The 18,552-nt window shown below is 38.9% G+C and overlaps 1 protein-coding gene across 1 annotated transcript in view; it reads left to right on the forward strand.

Moving 5' to 3' along the window:
• LOC139186160 (ATP-binding cassette sub-family C member 4-like) overlaps window positions 1–18,552 on the forward strand; it is a 44,225-nt gene that overhangs the window by 20,158 nt on the left and 5,515 nt on the right. The window contains exons 5-8 of the mRNA XM_070799965.1: window positions 1,629–1,784; window positions 9,481–9,570; window positions 17,259–17,431; window positions 17,872–17,977. Coding sequence (XP_070656066.1) covers window positions 1,629–1,784; window positions 9,481–9,570; window positions 17,259–17,431; window positions 17,872–17,977 — 525 coding nt within the window. The remainder of the gene's footprint in view (window positions 1–1,628; window positions 1,785–9,480; window positions 9,571–17,258; window positions 17,432–17,871; window positions 17,978–18,552) is intronic.

Genomic DNA, 18,552 nt, shown 5'->3' on the forward strand with positions numbered 1-18,552 from the left:
GCATTTTACGTGGGAGAAGGAAATGGCAACCCACTCCAGTATTCTTGCCTGGAGAATCCCATGGACAGAGGAGCCTGGCAGGTGACAGTCCATGGGGTCACAAGAGTTGGACACAACCCAGCAACTAAACCACCAGCCACCAGCATTTTACCTACACTGTACTGATTCTTGAATCTTACTGTTAGTGCGTTTAATTTCTCTCTGCTCTGGTTTTAGTAAATAGACTGACACCTGACATGTGTTTTTCCAAGGTTCAGTTGTAAGTATTAATGTATTGATAAAATGTCTTTTGACCTGCTCTGATGAAAGGTCTCATGTAAATAGCAAAGGTTATTTGTATCAATGTTGATCTCATTATGGAAATTTTGTCTACTGGCCTCTTTCAAGACTGAGATCTGCATTTTATATTTGAAGATGTTTCCTTTCAAGATATAATATAATTAAGATATTTAATATCAGGAAGTGATTTCATTTTTTTACCGAAGAATAATTCCTCTTAAATAAATAACACAGAAAGTGAGCACCTGTTTGTGTTAACACTCTGACTTGACTTGTCGACATCTCTGTAAAATTACCCATGTAATACTCAAGGTCAAATTATCCAGGGAGTAGGAATAAAACTAATTTAAAAGCTGACTTCTTATGGACCACTTAGGAGACTGCTAGTTTTTCACTGCAGGCAGATTATTTTTCAGGTCTTCTTCCTTTATTTGTGAATGTTAGTTACACACACACACACACATACACACACACACACACACACACACTGCATACACATATATGTCTCCCCCTTTAACATACCACATAATGATCAGTTCAGTTCAGTCAGTCACTCATGTCCAACTCTTTGCGACCCCATGGACTGCAGCACACTAGGCCTCCCTGTCCATCACCAACTCCCAGCGTTTACTCAGACTCATGTCCATTGAGTCAGTGATGCCATCCAACCATCTCATCCTCTGTTATCCCCTTCTGCTCCTTATATGATAATTATAGAAAACAAACAATCTTCAGCATATTAAACATTTATTCAGGGAAATCTGAATAAAATTGCCTGACATTTTTAGAAGGCATGAAAATCACTATAGTTTATGTTGTGTATTCTTGGGATGATGGTGATCTCAATCAGGGACATTTGTGAATTTCTGTCATTGTTGATTGCCACAATTTGGGGGTTGCATCTCGTGTCTAGTGGGTTCATGGCTACTGTTAATCATCATACAATATACAGGACAGGCCCCCGACCCTCAACAATGAATTATCTGGTCCAAAATGCCAGCAGGGCTATGCTTGAGAAACTTATGAAGTTGCTCGGTCATGTCTGACTCTTTGTGACCCCATGGACTGTAGCCTACCAGGCTCCTCTGACCATTGGATTCACCAGGCAAGAATACTGAAGTGGGTTGCCATGTCCTTCTCCATGGGATCTTCCTGACCCAGGGATTGAACCTGGGTCTTCTGCACTGCAGCCAGACACTTTACTGTCTGAGCCACCAGGGAAACCCTGGGAAACTTATAGACTAGTCTTTATATATAATAGAACTTTAAAAATTCGTCTTCAACAATCAGGGTCCTCCTGGGTTTTGTGCATCCTGTTAATTCTTCATCCCCCCTGGGTCTCTTTACAGTATGGCATCGTGGGAAGAACAGGAGCTGGAAAAAGTTCCCTCGTTGCTGCCCTTTTTCGGTTGTCAGAACCTGAAGGTGGCATTTATATTGATGGAATCTTGACAGCACATATTGGACTGCACGATTTAAGGAAGAAATTGTCAGTTGCACTTCAGGTACGCACAGCAGAGCGCTCTCACATGTTCTTTGTATGAGGCGTCTAAGTTTAAGTGCTTTTAATTTGATTGTTTTTTTTTTTCCAATTAAGTGAATGAGTTGATCCTTTTTTTATTTTCCCCCCAATGGAGCATATTTTTAGCAGCAGGTATTTTCAATAGACACTTTCATCAGATACCAGGTTTTTTTGTTTGTTTGTTTGTTTGTTCATTTGTTAGTTTTGTGTGCATGTGATTTAATAACTTACTGAGATAGATTTCTTGACTCAGACTTCCTTAGTTTCCACAATTTTATTCACTGATAATCACATAATTCTGAGAACAGAAGGATAAATGGTTTGTTTAGCACTGGAGAGGTTCCTATAGGGAAACATGAATTTTATTAATAAGTGTCTTACAGATGTAATTTTGTTGTGGGAAACCAGGACATCTTTTAAAAAGTGATTATCTCCTAGGAGAACTTTCTGTGAAATTGTGGGGCTTTGAGAATCATAGGATATTTAGATGCTTTGGGGAGACTTTGACAATTTAGCCATTAATTAATAATTTTCACCAGGGAGGCAATACAGAATAGTGAGGAAGAGCAGGGGACTCAGAATTCTGTCTCTATGTACTTGGTTTTCTCTGTCTTACAAGGCAGATAACAGTATCACCCCTTCAATCTGTTGTGAGGATAAAATAGGTCAATGAGTGTGAAGTGTTTCAAGTAGACCCATATGTGCCTGCTGTGATGGAGTGTTGAGTTGGCCATCTCTTCCTGGGCTCTGATTCTGTTCTATTTTCTTCTTCTTTGTAAAGTAGTGTAACTTTCAGGGAGTGTTTTGGAGACTGGAGTATATGCATGGTAGACACTCCTGTCATTCCTATGGTTCATTCACTCAACATAATTCTGTGAATTTTACTGAGAGATTACTATCCTCCAGGTATATAGCCAAGCACAACCTCGATCCTGTGTCCTCATCTATCATCCTGCCCTCTGCTTTGACAGACTTGCTGATTAAAAAAAAAAAAGAGTTTTTATTTATATACTTAGCAATCATCTGCCTATCAAAGGAAGCTCAGAAAACTACCGTCTTGAGATAAGAAATAGAGAGGAGATGAGACAGAATGAGCCAGGTAAATGTACTTCCTGGAATGTGAGTGTAATGTGTCCTGAAAAACCTGTTATCAGGAAGCATGTACAAGATGGCACCCAAAGGAAGGTGAATGTGGATTTGGGGACAGCTGTTGCTACCTGCCTGTGACCTTGAAAATACCTGGGATTACTCTAAGTAATTTTTAAATCAAGATAGTCTTTTCAGACTCTAGTGAAATGCCACCTCACACCCCTTAAGATGTCTGCTATCAAAGAAAAGAGAGAGAAAAAAAGAAAATTACTAGTGTTGGCAAGGATGTAGAGAAATTAGAACCCGTGTTCATTGCTGATAGGAATGTAAAATAGTGCAACCACTATGGAAATCAACTTGTTTGTTGCTCAGAAAAGTTAATGATGGAATTATCATATGACCTAGCAATTCTATTTTAGAATATAAACCCAAAAGAATTGGAAGAAAGGTCTTGAAGAGATACTGGGACATGCATGTTATAGCAGCATAATTCTCAACAGCAAAAAGGTGGAGGCGCCTAAGGGTCCATTGACAGATGAATCAACAAACAAAATGTGGTGTGCATACATACAGTAGAATATTACTCAGCCTTAATAAAGAAGAAAATTCTGACACATGCTACAGCACAGATGAACCTTGAAAAAATTAAGTGAAATAAGTCATTTACAAAGGACAAATACTGTATGATTCTGCTAATAGGAGTTACCTAGAGTAGTAAATTCATGGATACAGTATATAGAATGGTGGGTACCAGGAGTGGCCAGGAGAGCGGACTTGTTGTTTAATGGGTATGGAGTTTCAGTTCTTCAAGATGAAAGGAGATCTACAGCTGGGTGGTGGTGATGGCTGTTCAACAATGTGAATGTATTTAACACCACTGAAATGTGCACTTAAAGTGGCTAATCTAGCAAATTTATGTGTGCTGCTGCTGCTGCTAAGTCACTTCAGTCATGTCCGACTCTGTGTGACCCCATAGACGGCCTCCTACCAGGCTTCTCTGTCCCTGGGATTCTCCAGGCAAGAACACTGGAGTGGGTTGCCATTTCCTTCTCCAATACAGGAAAGTGAAAAGTGAAAGTGAAGTCACTCAGTCATGTCCGACTCTTAGCAACCTCATGGACTGCAGCCTACCAGGCTCCTCCATCCATGGGATTTTCCAGGCAAGAGTACTGGAGTGGGGTGCCATTGCCTTCTCCGAAATTTATGTGTATTTTATTGCAATTGAAAAATTTTTTCCCAAAGGTATCCCTTTCAGAAAAACTGGATAGTCCCCATATTTAAAGATTTCCTCTGGCTATTAGATTTATGACTTATGGTTACAGTAGAAAATAAATGAGCTTAAATTCCCAAGTTTTATGCTTTGATGGTACTCATCTCTGAAATGGCCATGTGAGATTAGTTAGTAGAAATAAAGGGCATGTCTGTAAAGTCCTTTCATATCCTTGGATACAAAGCTTTAGAAACATTCCCTGCATTCTTTTTAATGTTGTGTAATAGGAAAAATTTGTATGCTTGTGTACATAAAATAACTCTGTAAATAAATAACATTAGATGATTCTTGGCTCTGCCAATAATATTTGGAAGCATATCTGAGCAAAGACGAAGCATGCCTTGACGTCAGCATGTTTTGGTTCTGTTCTGTTGGTTTCCATCTTTCCTTTGAGCATGTTCTAGGTACACTCTTCAGAGAGCATCCTTACAAAATAGTGCTAAGCTTTGTATCCATGTAGATTCCACTTTTTTTATTACTTTATCTCCAAGGTGCAGTGTTGGTTGATTAAAGAGAAAGAATCTGGAGAGAACTTGGAATGTGTAAAGATTCCCAGGAAGCCATTCAGGAGACGGAGAGGGCTAGAATGTTTAACAGTGTAGACCAGGTGTCAGTGTGACCCACAGTTTATTCCTGCTATGCTTCGTCGACTGTGGGGCCTTGATGTCACTTGGCTGCCAAGCTTCAACATCCTCGTACTTAAACCCAGTCTGGAAATAATTGCCCCACAGATTTGTTGTGAAGATGTAACTTAGTGAGATAATGTTTGTGCCCATGTCTCATTCTTAAGAATGCTCGGTCATCAGGAAATGTTATTATTCTTAAGAATCAGGGCACTGGCCTTTTGGGTATTATTTCTACTTAAGTAAAAGAGTAACACCTTTTGAAATGACTTCACTTTTTAATTTCTGTTTACGTGTTCATGGTCTTTGGTGATTTTCTTTATATTTACTGTCTAATAATAAAAACTAAATTGGTTACATAAATATGAATGGTAAAGCCAAGAAACAGAAAATAAAAGCAAACTAACAAACACAATAGGAATTTTGGGGAAAAGTATAACAGAGAAATGTATCTAACGTTTTCCACCAAGAGCAAAAAATCAGACTAAAATATTTTTGTATTTTGATTTCTGGCTTTCCTCCCACAAGCTTCTTTTCTGACTATCACCTTGTACAAACTCTTTCTTTCCAATCCCCCACCAAGACCTCTGGCCTTTTTCTCAGACCTCCACACACTCTTGACTATTTTCTTTCTCTCTTTGAGGACAGGGCCTGTATCTCTCATTTCTGTTCCTCTAGTGCTTGCTGCAGTCCCTGAAAAGTAACACAAGTATTAATAATAATTACTAATATTTATGGAATCATTAACACATTTTAGTTTCTTATCCCACCATTTCCTGCTTAATCCTCACAATTTGTTGTTATCCTTATCTGACAAACTTAAAAACTGAGTCACTGGGAGCTTATCCTACTTTTCAAGTAAGGGGCAGTGCCAGGATTCAAAAAGTTATGACCAACCTGGATAGCATATTGAAAAGCAGAGACATTACTTGGCCAACAAAGGTCCGTCTAGTCAAGGTTATGGTTTTTCCTGTGGTCATGTATGGATGTGAGAGTTGGACTGTGAAGAAGGCTGAGCATTGAAGAATTGATGCTTTTGAACTGTGGTGTTGGAGAAGATTCTTGAGAGTCCCTTGGACTGCAAGGAAATCAAACCAGTCCATTCTAAAGATCAGCCCTGGGATTTCTTTGGAAGGAATAATGCTAAAGCTGAAACTCCAGTACTTTGGCCACCTCATGCAAAGAGTTGACTCATTGGAAAAGACTCTGATGCTGGGAGGGATTGGGGGCAGGAGGAGAAGGCGATGACAGAGGATGAGATGGCTGGATGGCATCACTGCCTCGATGGACATGAGTCTCAGTGAACTCCAGGAATTGGTGATGGGCACGGAGGCCTGGCGTGCTGCGATTCATGGGGTCACAAAGAGTCGGACACGACTGAGCAACTGAACTGATTTTTTTTTTTAAATTGAAGTATAGTTGATTTACAGTCTTTCAATTGTATAGCGAAGAGTTTCAGCTTAATCTCCAAATACTCCCATCGCAGCAGAGTAAGATCCAAAGTACTAGTCATATGACAGAGACCTATGCTCTCCAGTCTCCACCTTGTCTACTTCTCAGTCATGTCTGACTCTTTGTGACCCCATGGACTGCAGCAGGCCAGCATTCCCTGTTCATCACCAACTCCTGGAGCTTGCTTAAACTCACATCCATTGAGTCGGTGATGCCATCCAACCATCCCCTTCTCCTCCTGCCTTCAGTCTTTCCTAGCATCAGGGTCTTTTCCAGCGAGTCAGCTCTTCACATCAGATAGTAAAAGTATTGAAACTAGAAACTAATCTCCAGTCCAGGTTCGATGCAGGATACAGGAAGCTTGGCGCTGGTGCACTGGGATGACCCAGAGGGATGGTATGGGAGGGAGGTGGGAGGGGGGTTCAGGATGGGGAACACATGTACACCCGTGGCGGATGCATGTTGATGTATGCCAAAACCAATACAATATTGTAAAGTAAATAATAATAATAATAATTTTTTTTTTTTTAAAGAAGCTTCAGCATCAGTCCTTCCAGTGAATATTCAGGGTTGATTTCCTTTAGGATTGGCCAGTTTTATCTCCTTGCAGTCCAAGGGACTCTCGAGAATCTTCTCCAACACCACAATTCAAAAGCATCAATTCTTCAGCTGTGTTGTACTCATTAGATATTTTCCCCCTTTTTCCTACCATCCCACTTGAAAGGACTCCCCAAACCATAGCAAGAGTGAATAAGCATAGAACAAAGCCAGAAGATACTACTCCTATTGCTCTGTCCCTCATTTGGAAATATCAGTTTAGAAATGGGTTTATGTACTTGTATGTCATGGGTTGATATGTGTCAGGAGAAGATACTCAAAATCTTATCCCTCCCCAACCAAGAGCCCTTTGTCTTTACAGTGTCTTGCTAGCTGCAGAGGTGGAGAAAGCCTGTTAGTTTGGTTACTGGAATTTACTTGTCTAAGTGCAAAAACTTACATTCCTCTCCCCCCCAAATGAGTAGGAAGCATTGATGCTTGTGTCTCAACACCCCAATTTAGGGAATTTAGGAAGCTCAGAGCAGACTCTGCAGAGGGGGAGCCCGGTGCTGTTTCTTTGAGTTGCCTCTCTTAGCTGAGCCAGGCCCACATCATCTTCCTTGGATCCCTGGTCCCTGTGATCCTGGAAGCAGCAGAGAGCTTCCATGGTGGTCTCTCTTCCTCCCAGGCTCATCCCCATCACTGCTGACCCTGCATGAACAGGTCAGAACTGGGGAAGATGTGATGATAACAAGGACCTGGGTAGGAGCAAAGACAGGGGAGTGGGGACATAGACCATCAGTCATGGGGGGAACTTTCAAAGATGAATACTGTGTTCTTAAGAAGGTACTCCTCAACTTCTGTTCAAAATTTCAGGAATAAGCAAAAATGAAAGTTCTTCTTAAATAATTTCCTTAAACACAACAGGTAGCTGAAGTATGTGTGTTCTTTATGCTTAGGATCTGAAGTAGTTAAATATGTCCCCCAGAAAGACCACAGGTTGAGATTATATACAGGGAGTAGCCTGCTTACTTGAAAGAACCTAGAAAATGGAGAGAAAGAAGAAGAATACTGGGGACCAGCCTCCCCTCTCCTGGCTATGTCGCTTGTGTAAACCCCATGGAGACATGCAGAATATACCTGCATGTGGGAATCTTAAGGTTGATAATTACAAGAAGTAACAAGTTTTTATAAAAATCTGAGGTAGAATGATGGTTAGTCCCCTGACAAGGAATGCTTACCATTGTTTAGATGGTTGTTTAGTCTTTGATTCTAAATTCAAGTTTTAAGGGAGACCTTAAATTTGTGTTTCGAGTTTTTTTAGTTCAGTTCAGTATTCATTCTGAAATATTGTATGACTAGTGATTTTCAGTGCTTTGGAGGCATATTGGCTACTTAATCAACTTTGTGCGAATAAATCTCCCTTTATAATGTCTTTTTAATTGTGGATTTGCTCAGAGATATCTCTTTTTTGGTGGCATATCCTGAGTTTTCTGTATTCTTTCCTCTCTTACCAGACTTAAAACTTAGACCATATTGAAAGAAGGTTTGGAAGGCTTCCTGAGTATCATTCTTCCTTATGATTAAGGGAAATAAATGTCTGTCTATCTTTATCTTTCCTCTCAGGCTTTTGTGAAGTGAGGAGGAAAGTCCAGCCCCAAGGCTGATTTGAACATGGTGATTCAGAGCAGTTCCGGGCACTTGTGGAAAAGTCAGTTCTCCTCTTGTTCCCACACGAGTGCATTCCCTTTTGTGCCCCCTTCACTTAAAGGAGCTTATTGGGCTCTTCACTGCTATCCATATTCTTATGACCTGGCTTACTAGAGCCTTCCAGAATAAAATGTAAATGGCCTACATGAGCTTATGTACAGGATTCTCTCTTGAAGCCAAGAGGACACATATATTTCCAGAGTAATTTACTTATGGCTCCTCCTGAAGCAGATGACTAGGAAGAACTATTTAAATTAAAGTATCATGACACAGGTCACGGTGGTTTTCAGGTCCTCCTGGCCTTGCAGTTATTAACGAGGTTCTGTGAGGCAGGTTATCCTGACACACAGGTGAGAGAACGTGGGGACCAGCTGAGGCCAAAATCAGAGATGATCTCTCCATGGACAGAGGTGCTGCAGACCCCAGGAGCTGACGTTCCCCTTGCACATGTGGGGATGTTCATTTCACACATGTGGAGAGATTCCAGACCCTAGAAGAAGTCTGACCAATGGAGAAAATAGCCTAGTTTATTCTTCAGTGCTAATGTGTAAATATTTAGTGGTTTGCTTTGAGGCACAAACCTCTACTAATCATGCTGTTGGTATTTCCCAGTCACACCAGCATTGACAGTTAATTTATGTAGATCTTGATGTTAAATTTCTTATGTTTGTGTGAGTGTTTAAGCAGATATTTATTAGCAGGGTAGTATTAAAAAACAATAAAATCTTCCTTTGTCTTCAGTTTTTTCCTTAAGATGAAAAAACTTCTTCAACACTTTCTTCTGTTAGTGTTCAGTAGTCCAGAAGATATTTTGTAGCACACTTTGTACAATGAAAAATTATTTTAGAGATGCTTTTTTATAATCATACATTTGCAACTATATTATTAATAATTAATTAATTTAGATGTTTTTGCATTTTAATTTTGACATTCTGTACACATTGGAATAAAATGAAAATAGGTTAAGGTAATAACATTCACTATTTTGGGGTATTTAGGAACCTGTTTTATTCACTGGAACAATGAAGGAAAATCTGGATCCCTTTAATGAGCATACGGATAATGAACTGTGGAATGCCTTAGAAGAGGTAATTTATTAATAGTAACTGTAATTAACTTGTTAGCATTTGTATATGTGTGTTTACATTTAGAGCTTTGCAGATAATTAAGAGGAGTGTGTCAGTTTCATTGACTTCGGTAATAGGAAAACACTGATGACATGGGTGTGCTTAAAAATGTGTGTATTGATGATGATGAAAATCAACAATAATTATGTGACATGTTTTCATTTTAGCTATTTTCCTAGAACCCTGAACAAATAGACACATAATCTTGTCCTTAGCAGAGTACTCAATTAGATGTTAAAACTGTGGGATCAAATTCTACTAGTGACCTAGTGAATTAATTACTCCATTACATTCCAATATTCATTTTATTCCTCTGGTCTTAGGAAACATCTCCTAAGTGGAGACAATAGTAGTTTTTCCTTATTAACTAAAAGATATAAACAAGATCATACTAATAAAATGTAGAAGTTTCATAGGAAAGTGTTTGTAAAGATAAATTATATAGTCAGAACGAATGATGATTATTTATTGGTAATTATGTCATTTTAATGCTGTAGCATGAATGCAGATAACAGAACCCTGGAACATTTGCTCAACTTTTATATGGGAGGTTCATTTCTAGAGAATTTTCTGTTGTTTGTGTCATGTTTTTGCTTGCTCTGCTTCTTTGAATTTCCTCACCCTTGCATGAAAAATTTTTGACTACTAAGTTGCTGTCAGTTTATATTTTAATACAAACCATTTTGTGTATTTGTACTAGTTTTACAAATCAATTCTATTGTTGGAAGAAACCATGGACTTCTAAGCCATAGACAGACTTCTAATTTCTCCTAGGACCTAGCTCAGTCTTTTGCTTTTAAAAAGTAAGAATGAGTATTCCTATGCATTAACGATCAAAGATCAGAAAGAGAAATTGAGAAAGCCATCTCTTTACCATTGCAACAAAAACAATAAAATACCTAGGAATAAACCTACCTAAGGAGGCAAAAGACCTGTACTCATAAAACTACAAGGTACTGACAAAAGAAATCAAAGATGATGTAAAACAGATGGAGAGATATACCATGTTCTTGGATTAGAAGAAACAATATTGTGAAAATGACTATACTACCCAAAGAATCTTCAGATTAAATACAATCCCTGTCAAATTACCAATGGCATTTTTCATAGAATTAGAGCCAAAAAATTTACAGTTTTAATGGAAACACAAAAGACCCCAAGTTGCCAAAGCAGTTTTAAGAAAGAAAAACGAAGCTGGAAAAATTAGGTTCCCTGACTTCAGAATATATCACTGAGTTGGCCAAAAATTTGTTACATAAGATTTTATGGAAAAATTTAAACGAACTTTTTGGCTAGTTCAATATAGATCTAGAGTAATCAAGATGGTGTGGCACTGGCACAATGGAACAGGCTAGAGAGTCCAGAGAACTCACACACCTGTGGTCACCTAATCTGTGACAAACAAGGCAAGAATATACGATGGAGAAGAGGTGGTCTCTTCAGTAAGTGGTGCTGGGAAAACTGGACAGCTATGTGTAAAAGAAGAAAATTAGAACACTCCCTAATACTGTATACAAAAATAAACTCAAAGTGGATTGAAAACCTAAATGTAAGACCAGATACTATAAGACTCTTAGAGGAAAACACAGGGAAAACACTCTACATAAATAACTACTAAATGTTTGTTTGATCTTTTCATTTCAGAGAATTTTTCTGTTTGTTCGTTTGTTGTTACACAAATCTGAGAGATTGATTGTTCATGTTGGTTTGAACTGGTATGATTGTCATTTAGTGTCACCCTTCCATGGAAGCTCTGAAATCTGTAATATATAGATAAGCCTTGACTGTGAGCAGGCAGATTTGGAGGTATGACCATTTCCAGTCAGTAATTCTGGTTTCTGAAGGATATCACCGCTGAGTCTTTATACACCCACCCTGCTTTTCAGCAACATGTGGATTTTGTTTTCTTAAATTGGGTTGATTGCTTCACCTTCTCCTGCCTATAAAGCAGTGCACCTCTGATTTCATTTAAGTTTGTGAGTCTTTTACAATCAAATTCTGCAAGAGAAGAGGTGTGTAGAGCATTTAACTATTAAATATAAAGAACGATAGGATGATCCACTACTCTTGAATTCATAAGACAAATTTCATCTTTAAAAAAATAACTGGAAGTACTGGTGCATTATTTTTCAATTTGTTTCCCAGATTTAGACCTTTTTTCACAGATTCTCAGATAGCATTACTCTAGAATTTTAGAATATATTTTTCCATGGACAGAGAAACAGTGTTAATCTAAATTATAAAAATGCTGAAGTGGTAGATAATACTAAGATCTACTTCTATTAAACTACATTTGGAACTTTCTATAAAAAGAAAGAAATGTGAGTTTATTTCACAAAGTGAAGTATATGGTTTCCATGTATTGCTTTTGGAATTAGCCCTGATAACTTTGGTGATATCACTTAGAGAAATCATCCCATCATTGTGTTTCTCTAGGAAGTGATTCCTTATGACTGTTTTAAAAGAAAACTTATGAAATCGTTCATTGAAAAACATACAAATGTGATAAAGAAATAATTCCTAAAGAATCTGGATAAAGGGGTGATTTATCACTCTAAGTTATTGTTGTTCAGTTGCTAAGTCACCTCTGACTCTCTGTGAGCCCATGGACTAAAGCACTGGCTTTCCTGTCCCTCACCATCTCCTGGAGTTTGCCCAAGTTCACGTCCATTGAATCGATGATGTCATCCAGCCATCTCATCCTCCATCTCCCTCTTCTCCTTCTGCCTTCAATCTTTCACAGCGTCAGGGTCTTTTCCAATGAGTTTACATCAGGTGGCCAAAATATTGGAGCTTCAGCTTCAACATCAGTCCTTCCAGAGAATATTCAGTGTTGATTTCCTTTAAGATTGACCAATTTGATCCCTTGTTTTCCAAGGGACTCTCAATAGTGTTCTCCAGTACCACAGTTCAAAAGCATCAATTCTTCAGTGCGCTTTTATAGTCCAGCTCTCACATCTGTACATGACTACTGGAAAGACCATAGGTTTGATTATACGGACCTTTGTCAGCAAAGTGATATCTTTGTTTTTTAACACACTGTCTAGTTTTGTCATAGCTTTCCTGCCAAGAAGCAATCATCTTCTAACTTCAAGGCTTACAGTTGCCATCTGCACGGATTTTAGAGCCCAAGAAGAGGATATCTGTCACTGCTTCTATCTTTTCCCCTTCTATTTACCATGAAATTATGGGACAAGATGTCATGATCTTAGTTTTCTTAATGCTGAGTTTTAAGCCAGCTTTTTCACTCTCCTCCTTCACCCTCATCAAGAGGTATCACTAACTCAATGAAGTCAGTTTTTAAGTGAACCAAAAACCCTAGTTATTAATTTGTAAAGGATGCCTAACTGGATATTTGAACCTAAACTCACAGAGTTAACCTGAGAATGAGTAGGAGGAAACCACTGTTCTCCTCTTTATGAACTTCAATTAAAAGGAAAAGATGGCATTAAAAAAAAAAATTAAGGTCCTCTAGTTCTGTTTCCTCCTTCTTCCTTGGCAGAGATGGACACTCAGCAGGAAGACAGTCCTATGGATGCTGCCTGTCTCATTTTGGTTATTTTTCTAAATATGCCTAAAATACATTTTTCATGTACTGAAAACTTTCCAACTTACTGTAAACTGATAAAAGTTCATCAGAAATTAGTGCTATTGGGGTGCTAAAAAGCAAAGGCAGCTCCAAAAATATAACATGAGTAGTGCCTGAAGATGAAGCACTTTATCACACAGAGGTTAAAAGGTCATAGTAGATAAAACTCTGGAAGTGAATCATTGATGTGTTGCTTCCATTAAAAAGCAAAAACAAAACACCTTAGATACTGGGATTTGGAATTAAGAGTAGAGAATGGGGGCTTCCCCGGTTGCTGAGTGATGAAGAGTCTGCCTGCAATGGAGGAGAAATGGGATTGATCCCTGAGTTGGGAAGATTCCCTGGAGGAGGAAATAGTAACCCACTCCAATATTCTTGCATGGGAAATCCCATGCACAGAGGAACCTGGTAGGCTACAGTCCATAAGGTCCATGACTTAGCAACTAAACAATAACAAAAATGTCCTGTCAAAACTGGGAAGAAATTGTACAGTTAAATGTCTGACATTGATAGTGTCTCTGTTAGGACACAAGCGTGTCTCATCACACAGGAAACAAAGATACAGAAACCTGGGCATCAGCAGCCTGTGCATCAGGAACCACGTGGTTCAGTCCTTGCTGTGGAGACAGGTCACATGTCCATTTCCCGGGGCCTTGTGTTAGGCGAACTTCCTTTACTGCTGGCCCTGCTCTGGTAAAAGCTCTTCCCCATCTGTTGATTGCATTTCAGTGTCTCCTTCCGACCCACACCAGATTTTCTTCTTGAAAAGTAAGAAAGTTCCACAAAATGTGGAAACCACCTGCCCTCTGTGTTCCCTTCCTGTGAGGGGCGTCAGCACCTACTACACAGAGTGCACACAGCGATGATGGAGACAGGGCGCCTTAAAGTCCAGTTTATTATTCTTCAGTTTTGCTATATTCTATTATTTTCCCAAGCTCAAAAACAATTGAAGTATTCTATACTGAGATGTATAGTTTTGAATAGGAGTTATTTGTTATATTTTCCTTAAATTATAACTTTTTCAGTGCTTTATTTAAAGTGTGATATGATATCTTGGAGCCAGTTAATTATTATAAGAATATATCCTTTTTGCAATTACACTTAGTAAGAAAACAGTGTTATATATAAACTAATTATCCATATGAATTTAGTTTCTATGGTATATTTTATTTTTTAATATAAATTTATTTATTTTAATTGGAGGTTAATTACTTTCTAATTTACAGAAACAGGTATGTCATGCAATTAGAGTCACTTATGCTTTCATTCGGAGAAGGCAATGGCACCCCACTCCAGTATTCTTGCCTGGAAAATCCCATGGATGGAGGAGCCTGGTAGGCTGCAGTCCATGGGGTCGCTAGGAGTCGGACACGACTGAGCCACTTCACATTTACTTTTCACTTTCATGCATTGGAGAAGGAAATGGCAACCCATTCCAGTGTTCTTGCCTGGAGAATCCCAGGGACGTGGGAGCCTGGTGGGCTGCCGTCTATGGGGTCGCACAGAGTCAGACACGACTGAAGTGACTTAGCAACAGCAGCATGCCTTCATTCATGTTGTTGTTGTATGTCATGTCTGACTCTTCTGCAACTCCATGAACTGTAGCCTGCCATGCTCCTCTGTCCATGGGATTTCTCAGTCAAGTATACTAGAGTGGGTTGCAATTTCCTTAGCCAGGGAGTCTCACCCAGGATCGAACCCAAGTCTCCTGTTTGGCAGGTGGATTGTTTACCACTGAGTCACCAGGGAAGCCCACCTTCATCCAGCCAACAAATATCTACTGAGAGCTTGTTAGGCAATGTTGCAGGTCCTGGGGCTGTCACAGTCATCAACAGACAAAATATCTGTCCTTCTGGAGCTTAAATTCTCCTGAAGAAGTTGAAAAGCAAGCCAATGCATATGTAATGAAATCTCAGTGCTGATACATGCAAAATAGAAAAGTGAAGCAGAACTTGAGGAGGGGCTAGCCAATAGCATTATTAATAATGGACAATATATATATTGATCTGTTACAAATTCTGCATGTACTGACTCATTTAATATTCTTAACAATGTTAGGAGGCACACACCTTTATAATTATGGTATTATAGTCTTAGAGTTTAGGAAGCTAAGATAGAGTAGGTTCAGGAACTTGCCCAGTTGGTACAGCCAGGCAAGACTTAATCCCCAGGCTGCCTGGCTTCAAGTCTCCAATTTATTTTTGTTTGGCTGCAAAAAAAAAAAAAAAGTCAACAAAAGAACCTAAAATGCTGTACTTTGGTGGAATCTCCAAAATGACAGAATGATCTCAGTTCATTTCCAAGGGAAACCATTCAGTATCACAGTAATCCAGGTCTATGCCCCATCCTAATCATAGAAAGTGAAGAGGAACTAAATAACCTCTTCATAAAAGTGAAAGAGGGATGTGAAAAAGCTGGATTAAAACAACATTCAAGAAGCTAAGATCATGACATCCTATCTTATCACTTCATTGCAATAGATGGGGAAATGGTGGAAACAATGACAGACTTTATTTCCCAAATCATTGCAGACGGTGACTGCAGCCATGAAATTAAAACATGTTTGCTCCTCGGAAGAGGAGCTATAACAAACCTGCTGCTGCTGCTAAGTCACTTCAGTTGTGTCCGACTTTGTGCAACCCCATAGACGGCAGCCCACCAGGCTCCGCCGTCCCTGGGATTCTCCAGGCAAGAACACTGGAGTGGGTCACCATTTCCTTCTCCAATGCATGAAAGTGAAATGTGAAAGGGAAGCCTCTCAGTCGTGTCCGATTCTTATCGACCCCATGGACTGCAGCCTACCAGGCTCCACCATCCATGGAATTTTCCAGGCAAGAGTACTGGAGTGGGGTGCCATTGCCTTCTCTTATAACAAACCTAGACAGAATATTAAAAAGCTGAGACATGACTTTGCCTACAAAGTCCATGTAGTCAAACTTATTGTTTTCCCAGTAGTCATGTACCAATGTGAGAGTTGGACCACAAAGAAGGCTGAGTGCTGAAGAACTGATGCTTTAGAACTGTGGTTCTGGAGAAGATTGTTGAGAGTCCTTTGGACACCAAGGAGACCAAACCAGTCAATCCTAAAGGAAATCAACCCAAATTTCATTTGGAAGGACTGATGATGAAGCTGAAGCTCCAATACTTTGGCCACCTGATGTGAAGAGATGACTCATTAGAAAAGATCCTGATGCTGGGAAAGATGGAAGGCAGGTGGAAAAGGGTATGAAAGAGGACAAGATGGTTGGATGGCATCACCAACTTAATGGACATGAGTTTGAGCAAACTCCAAGCAATAGTGAAGGACTAGGAACACTGGTTTGCTGCTGTCCATGGGGTTGCAAAGTGTTGGGCATGACTCAGCAACTGGATGATAATAAGTATATGGACAATATCCATATACTGGGGGAAATAAGATGTTGTGTTTTCTTTTTCATGCATTTTCATTCACAAACAATGCATTTAAGACACTGAAGAAAATGCACTTGATTGGTCCACTATTTGTAGGATTAAACTTGGGAAAGAACCATCATCAGAATGGGCTCCAGTATTACTAATGTATAAGTGGCAGTTTACTATTGCTTGAACTTGCATATATTAAACTTTAGAAAATAGTAAAGGGCCAATAAGCTCATATCTTCAGATAACCAGGTTTTCTGTAAAATTTTTGAAAACTTTTCTCTAGTGTACCAATTCCTATGCAAAATGTACTTTAGGAAACTTGACTCAACCATAAAGATCCTTTTAACTTTTCTGTTTCAATCATATTGGGAGAAATAGCTTCACTTTTTGAGAAATTTCCTTAACTAACCCCTGGAGGGGGGTGGGTTCTGGTGGATGTCCTGTGGTGGGAAAGGGGGACACTGAGATCTTTCTGTCCTGAGATGACTCCACCATCTTTCTCAGTGAACACTCATTGGAAGGAGCTCTCTGCATCACCTGGCTGTACATGTAAGACACATTAAGAAGTCCTGAGGATGTCAAAGCTCTAATGTCTAAAAGGCATGTCTATTTCAGTAGCAGTTTGCTTAGAAAAATGTCATTCTTTCTGAATCCACAGGTACAACTCAAAGAATCCATCGAAGGTCTTCCTGCTAAAATGAATACTGAATTAGCAGAATCTGGATTGAACTTGAGTGCTGGTCAGAAACAACTGGTGTGCCTTGCCAGGGCTCTTCTCAGGAAGAATCAGATACTGATTCTTGACAAAGCCACATCATACGTGGATCCAAGGTGTGGAGCTGAGCCCCAGGAAATCTTGCATTGACTTGTAAATGTGGTAAATGGAAAACATTTAGTGAATCTTAGAAATGTTTTTAAGTGCTCACTTGGCCTCATGGATATCTGTTGATAATATTAATTCCAGAAAACAAAGGAAAAAAACAAGACATGTTATATGGTATTAATGTTATTTTGAGGCACCCTAAGAAAGCTGAATTCCTAAATCCAGCTGCTGATAGTTTCAAGTAATTTTGAGGGAAGACTAATTTTCCATCATTTTATGAAAAATAGTAAGTTTCTAAGTAGACATTTTATACTCAGTTTTTTAGGAACAAGACTATATGTTAAAGTATTGATTTTAAAAAACATTGTAAAAATATCATAGGGTGTTTTTAAGTCTTAAGTCTGCTTTTCCTGTCTTTACTGAATTAAATCAACTTCTTTGTTTCTAGAACTGATGAGTTAATACAAAAAAGAATTCGTGAGAGATTTGCCCAGTGCACTGTGCTGACCATTGCACACAGGTTGAGCAACATTATTGACTGTGAATGGATACTGGTAAAACCCTCACCATTTTAGTTATTTCCATTTATGTTCAATTTTCAATGTATCCTTCTGTGTAAAATTTTATAGGAACCTCCATTAATTTTTCTCTTAGTTTCTTCTCTCATTCCTGAAAGTTATTCAAGTACTTAACTATACTTTTAGAATGCATTATTAAATAATATATCCAATAATCTTATATTTTCATATTAGAAGTTTATTTAAATTGTCATTTTTTTATGACGGCCAACCATTAAAATATTCCAAACCCAAGTTATAGCTCCATATTTTAGTGGGATAGAACACAGTCATTTTCACTGTGTCATAGTTCTTTCAGCATTTTTGGGTTCCCTTATAAAAAAATTAGCCTCTAGTTTAGACTGCTAGGAGGTTTATGGCTAAAGTTGTAGATTTCCTCAGGAGTCCGTGAGAAGAAAAGGCCTAGTGAGAAAAACAGTATTTATTACATAGGGATTTAGAGGACTAGAAAAGTGAAACACTGGGGTAACAATTTTAGAAAGCAACTACCATATCCTAGGACAGATCTTCAGACCTGAGAATTCAGAAAAGAGGCCCTAAGGAATTGATAC

This window comes from Bos indicus, chromosome 12 (assembly GCF_029378745.1).
Source record: "Bos indicus isolate NIAB-ARS_2022 breed Sahiwal x Tharparkar chromosome 12, NIAB-ARS_B.indTharparkar_mat_pri_1.0, whole genome shotgun sequence".
NCBI classification, from domain to species: Eukaryota; Metazoa; Chordata; class Mammalia; order Artiodactyla; family Bovidae; genus Bos; species Bos indicus.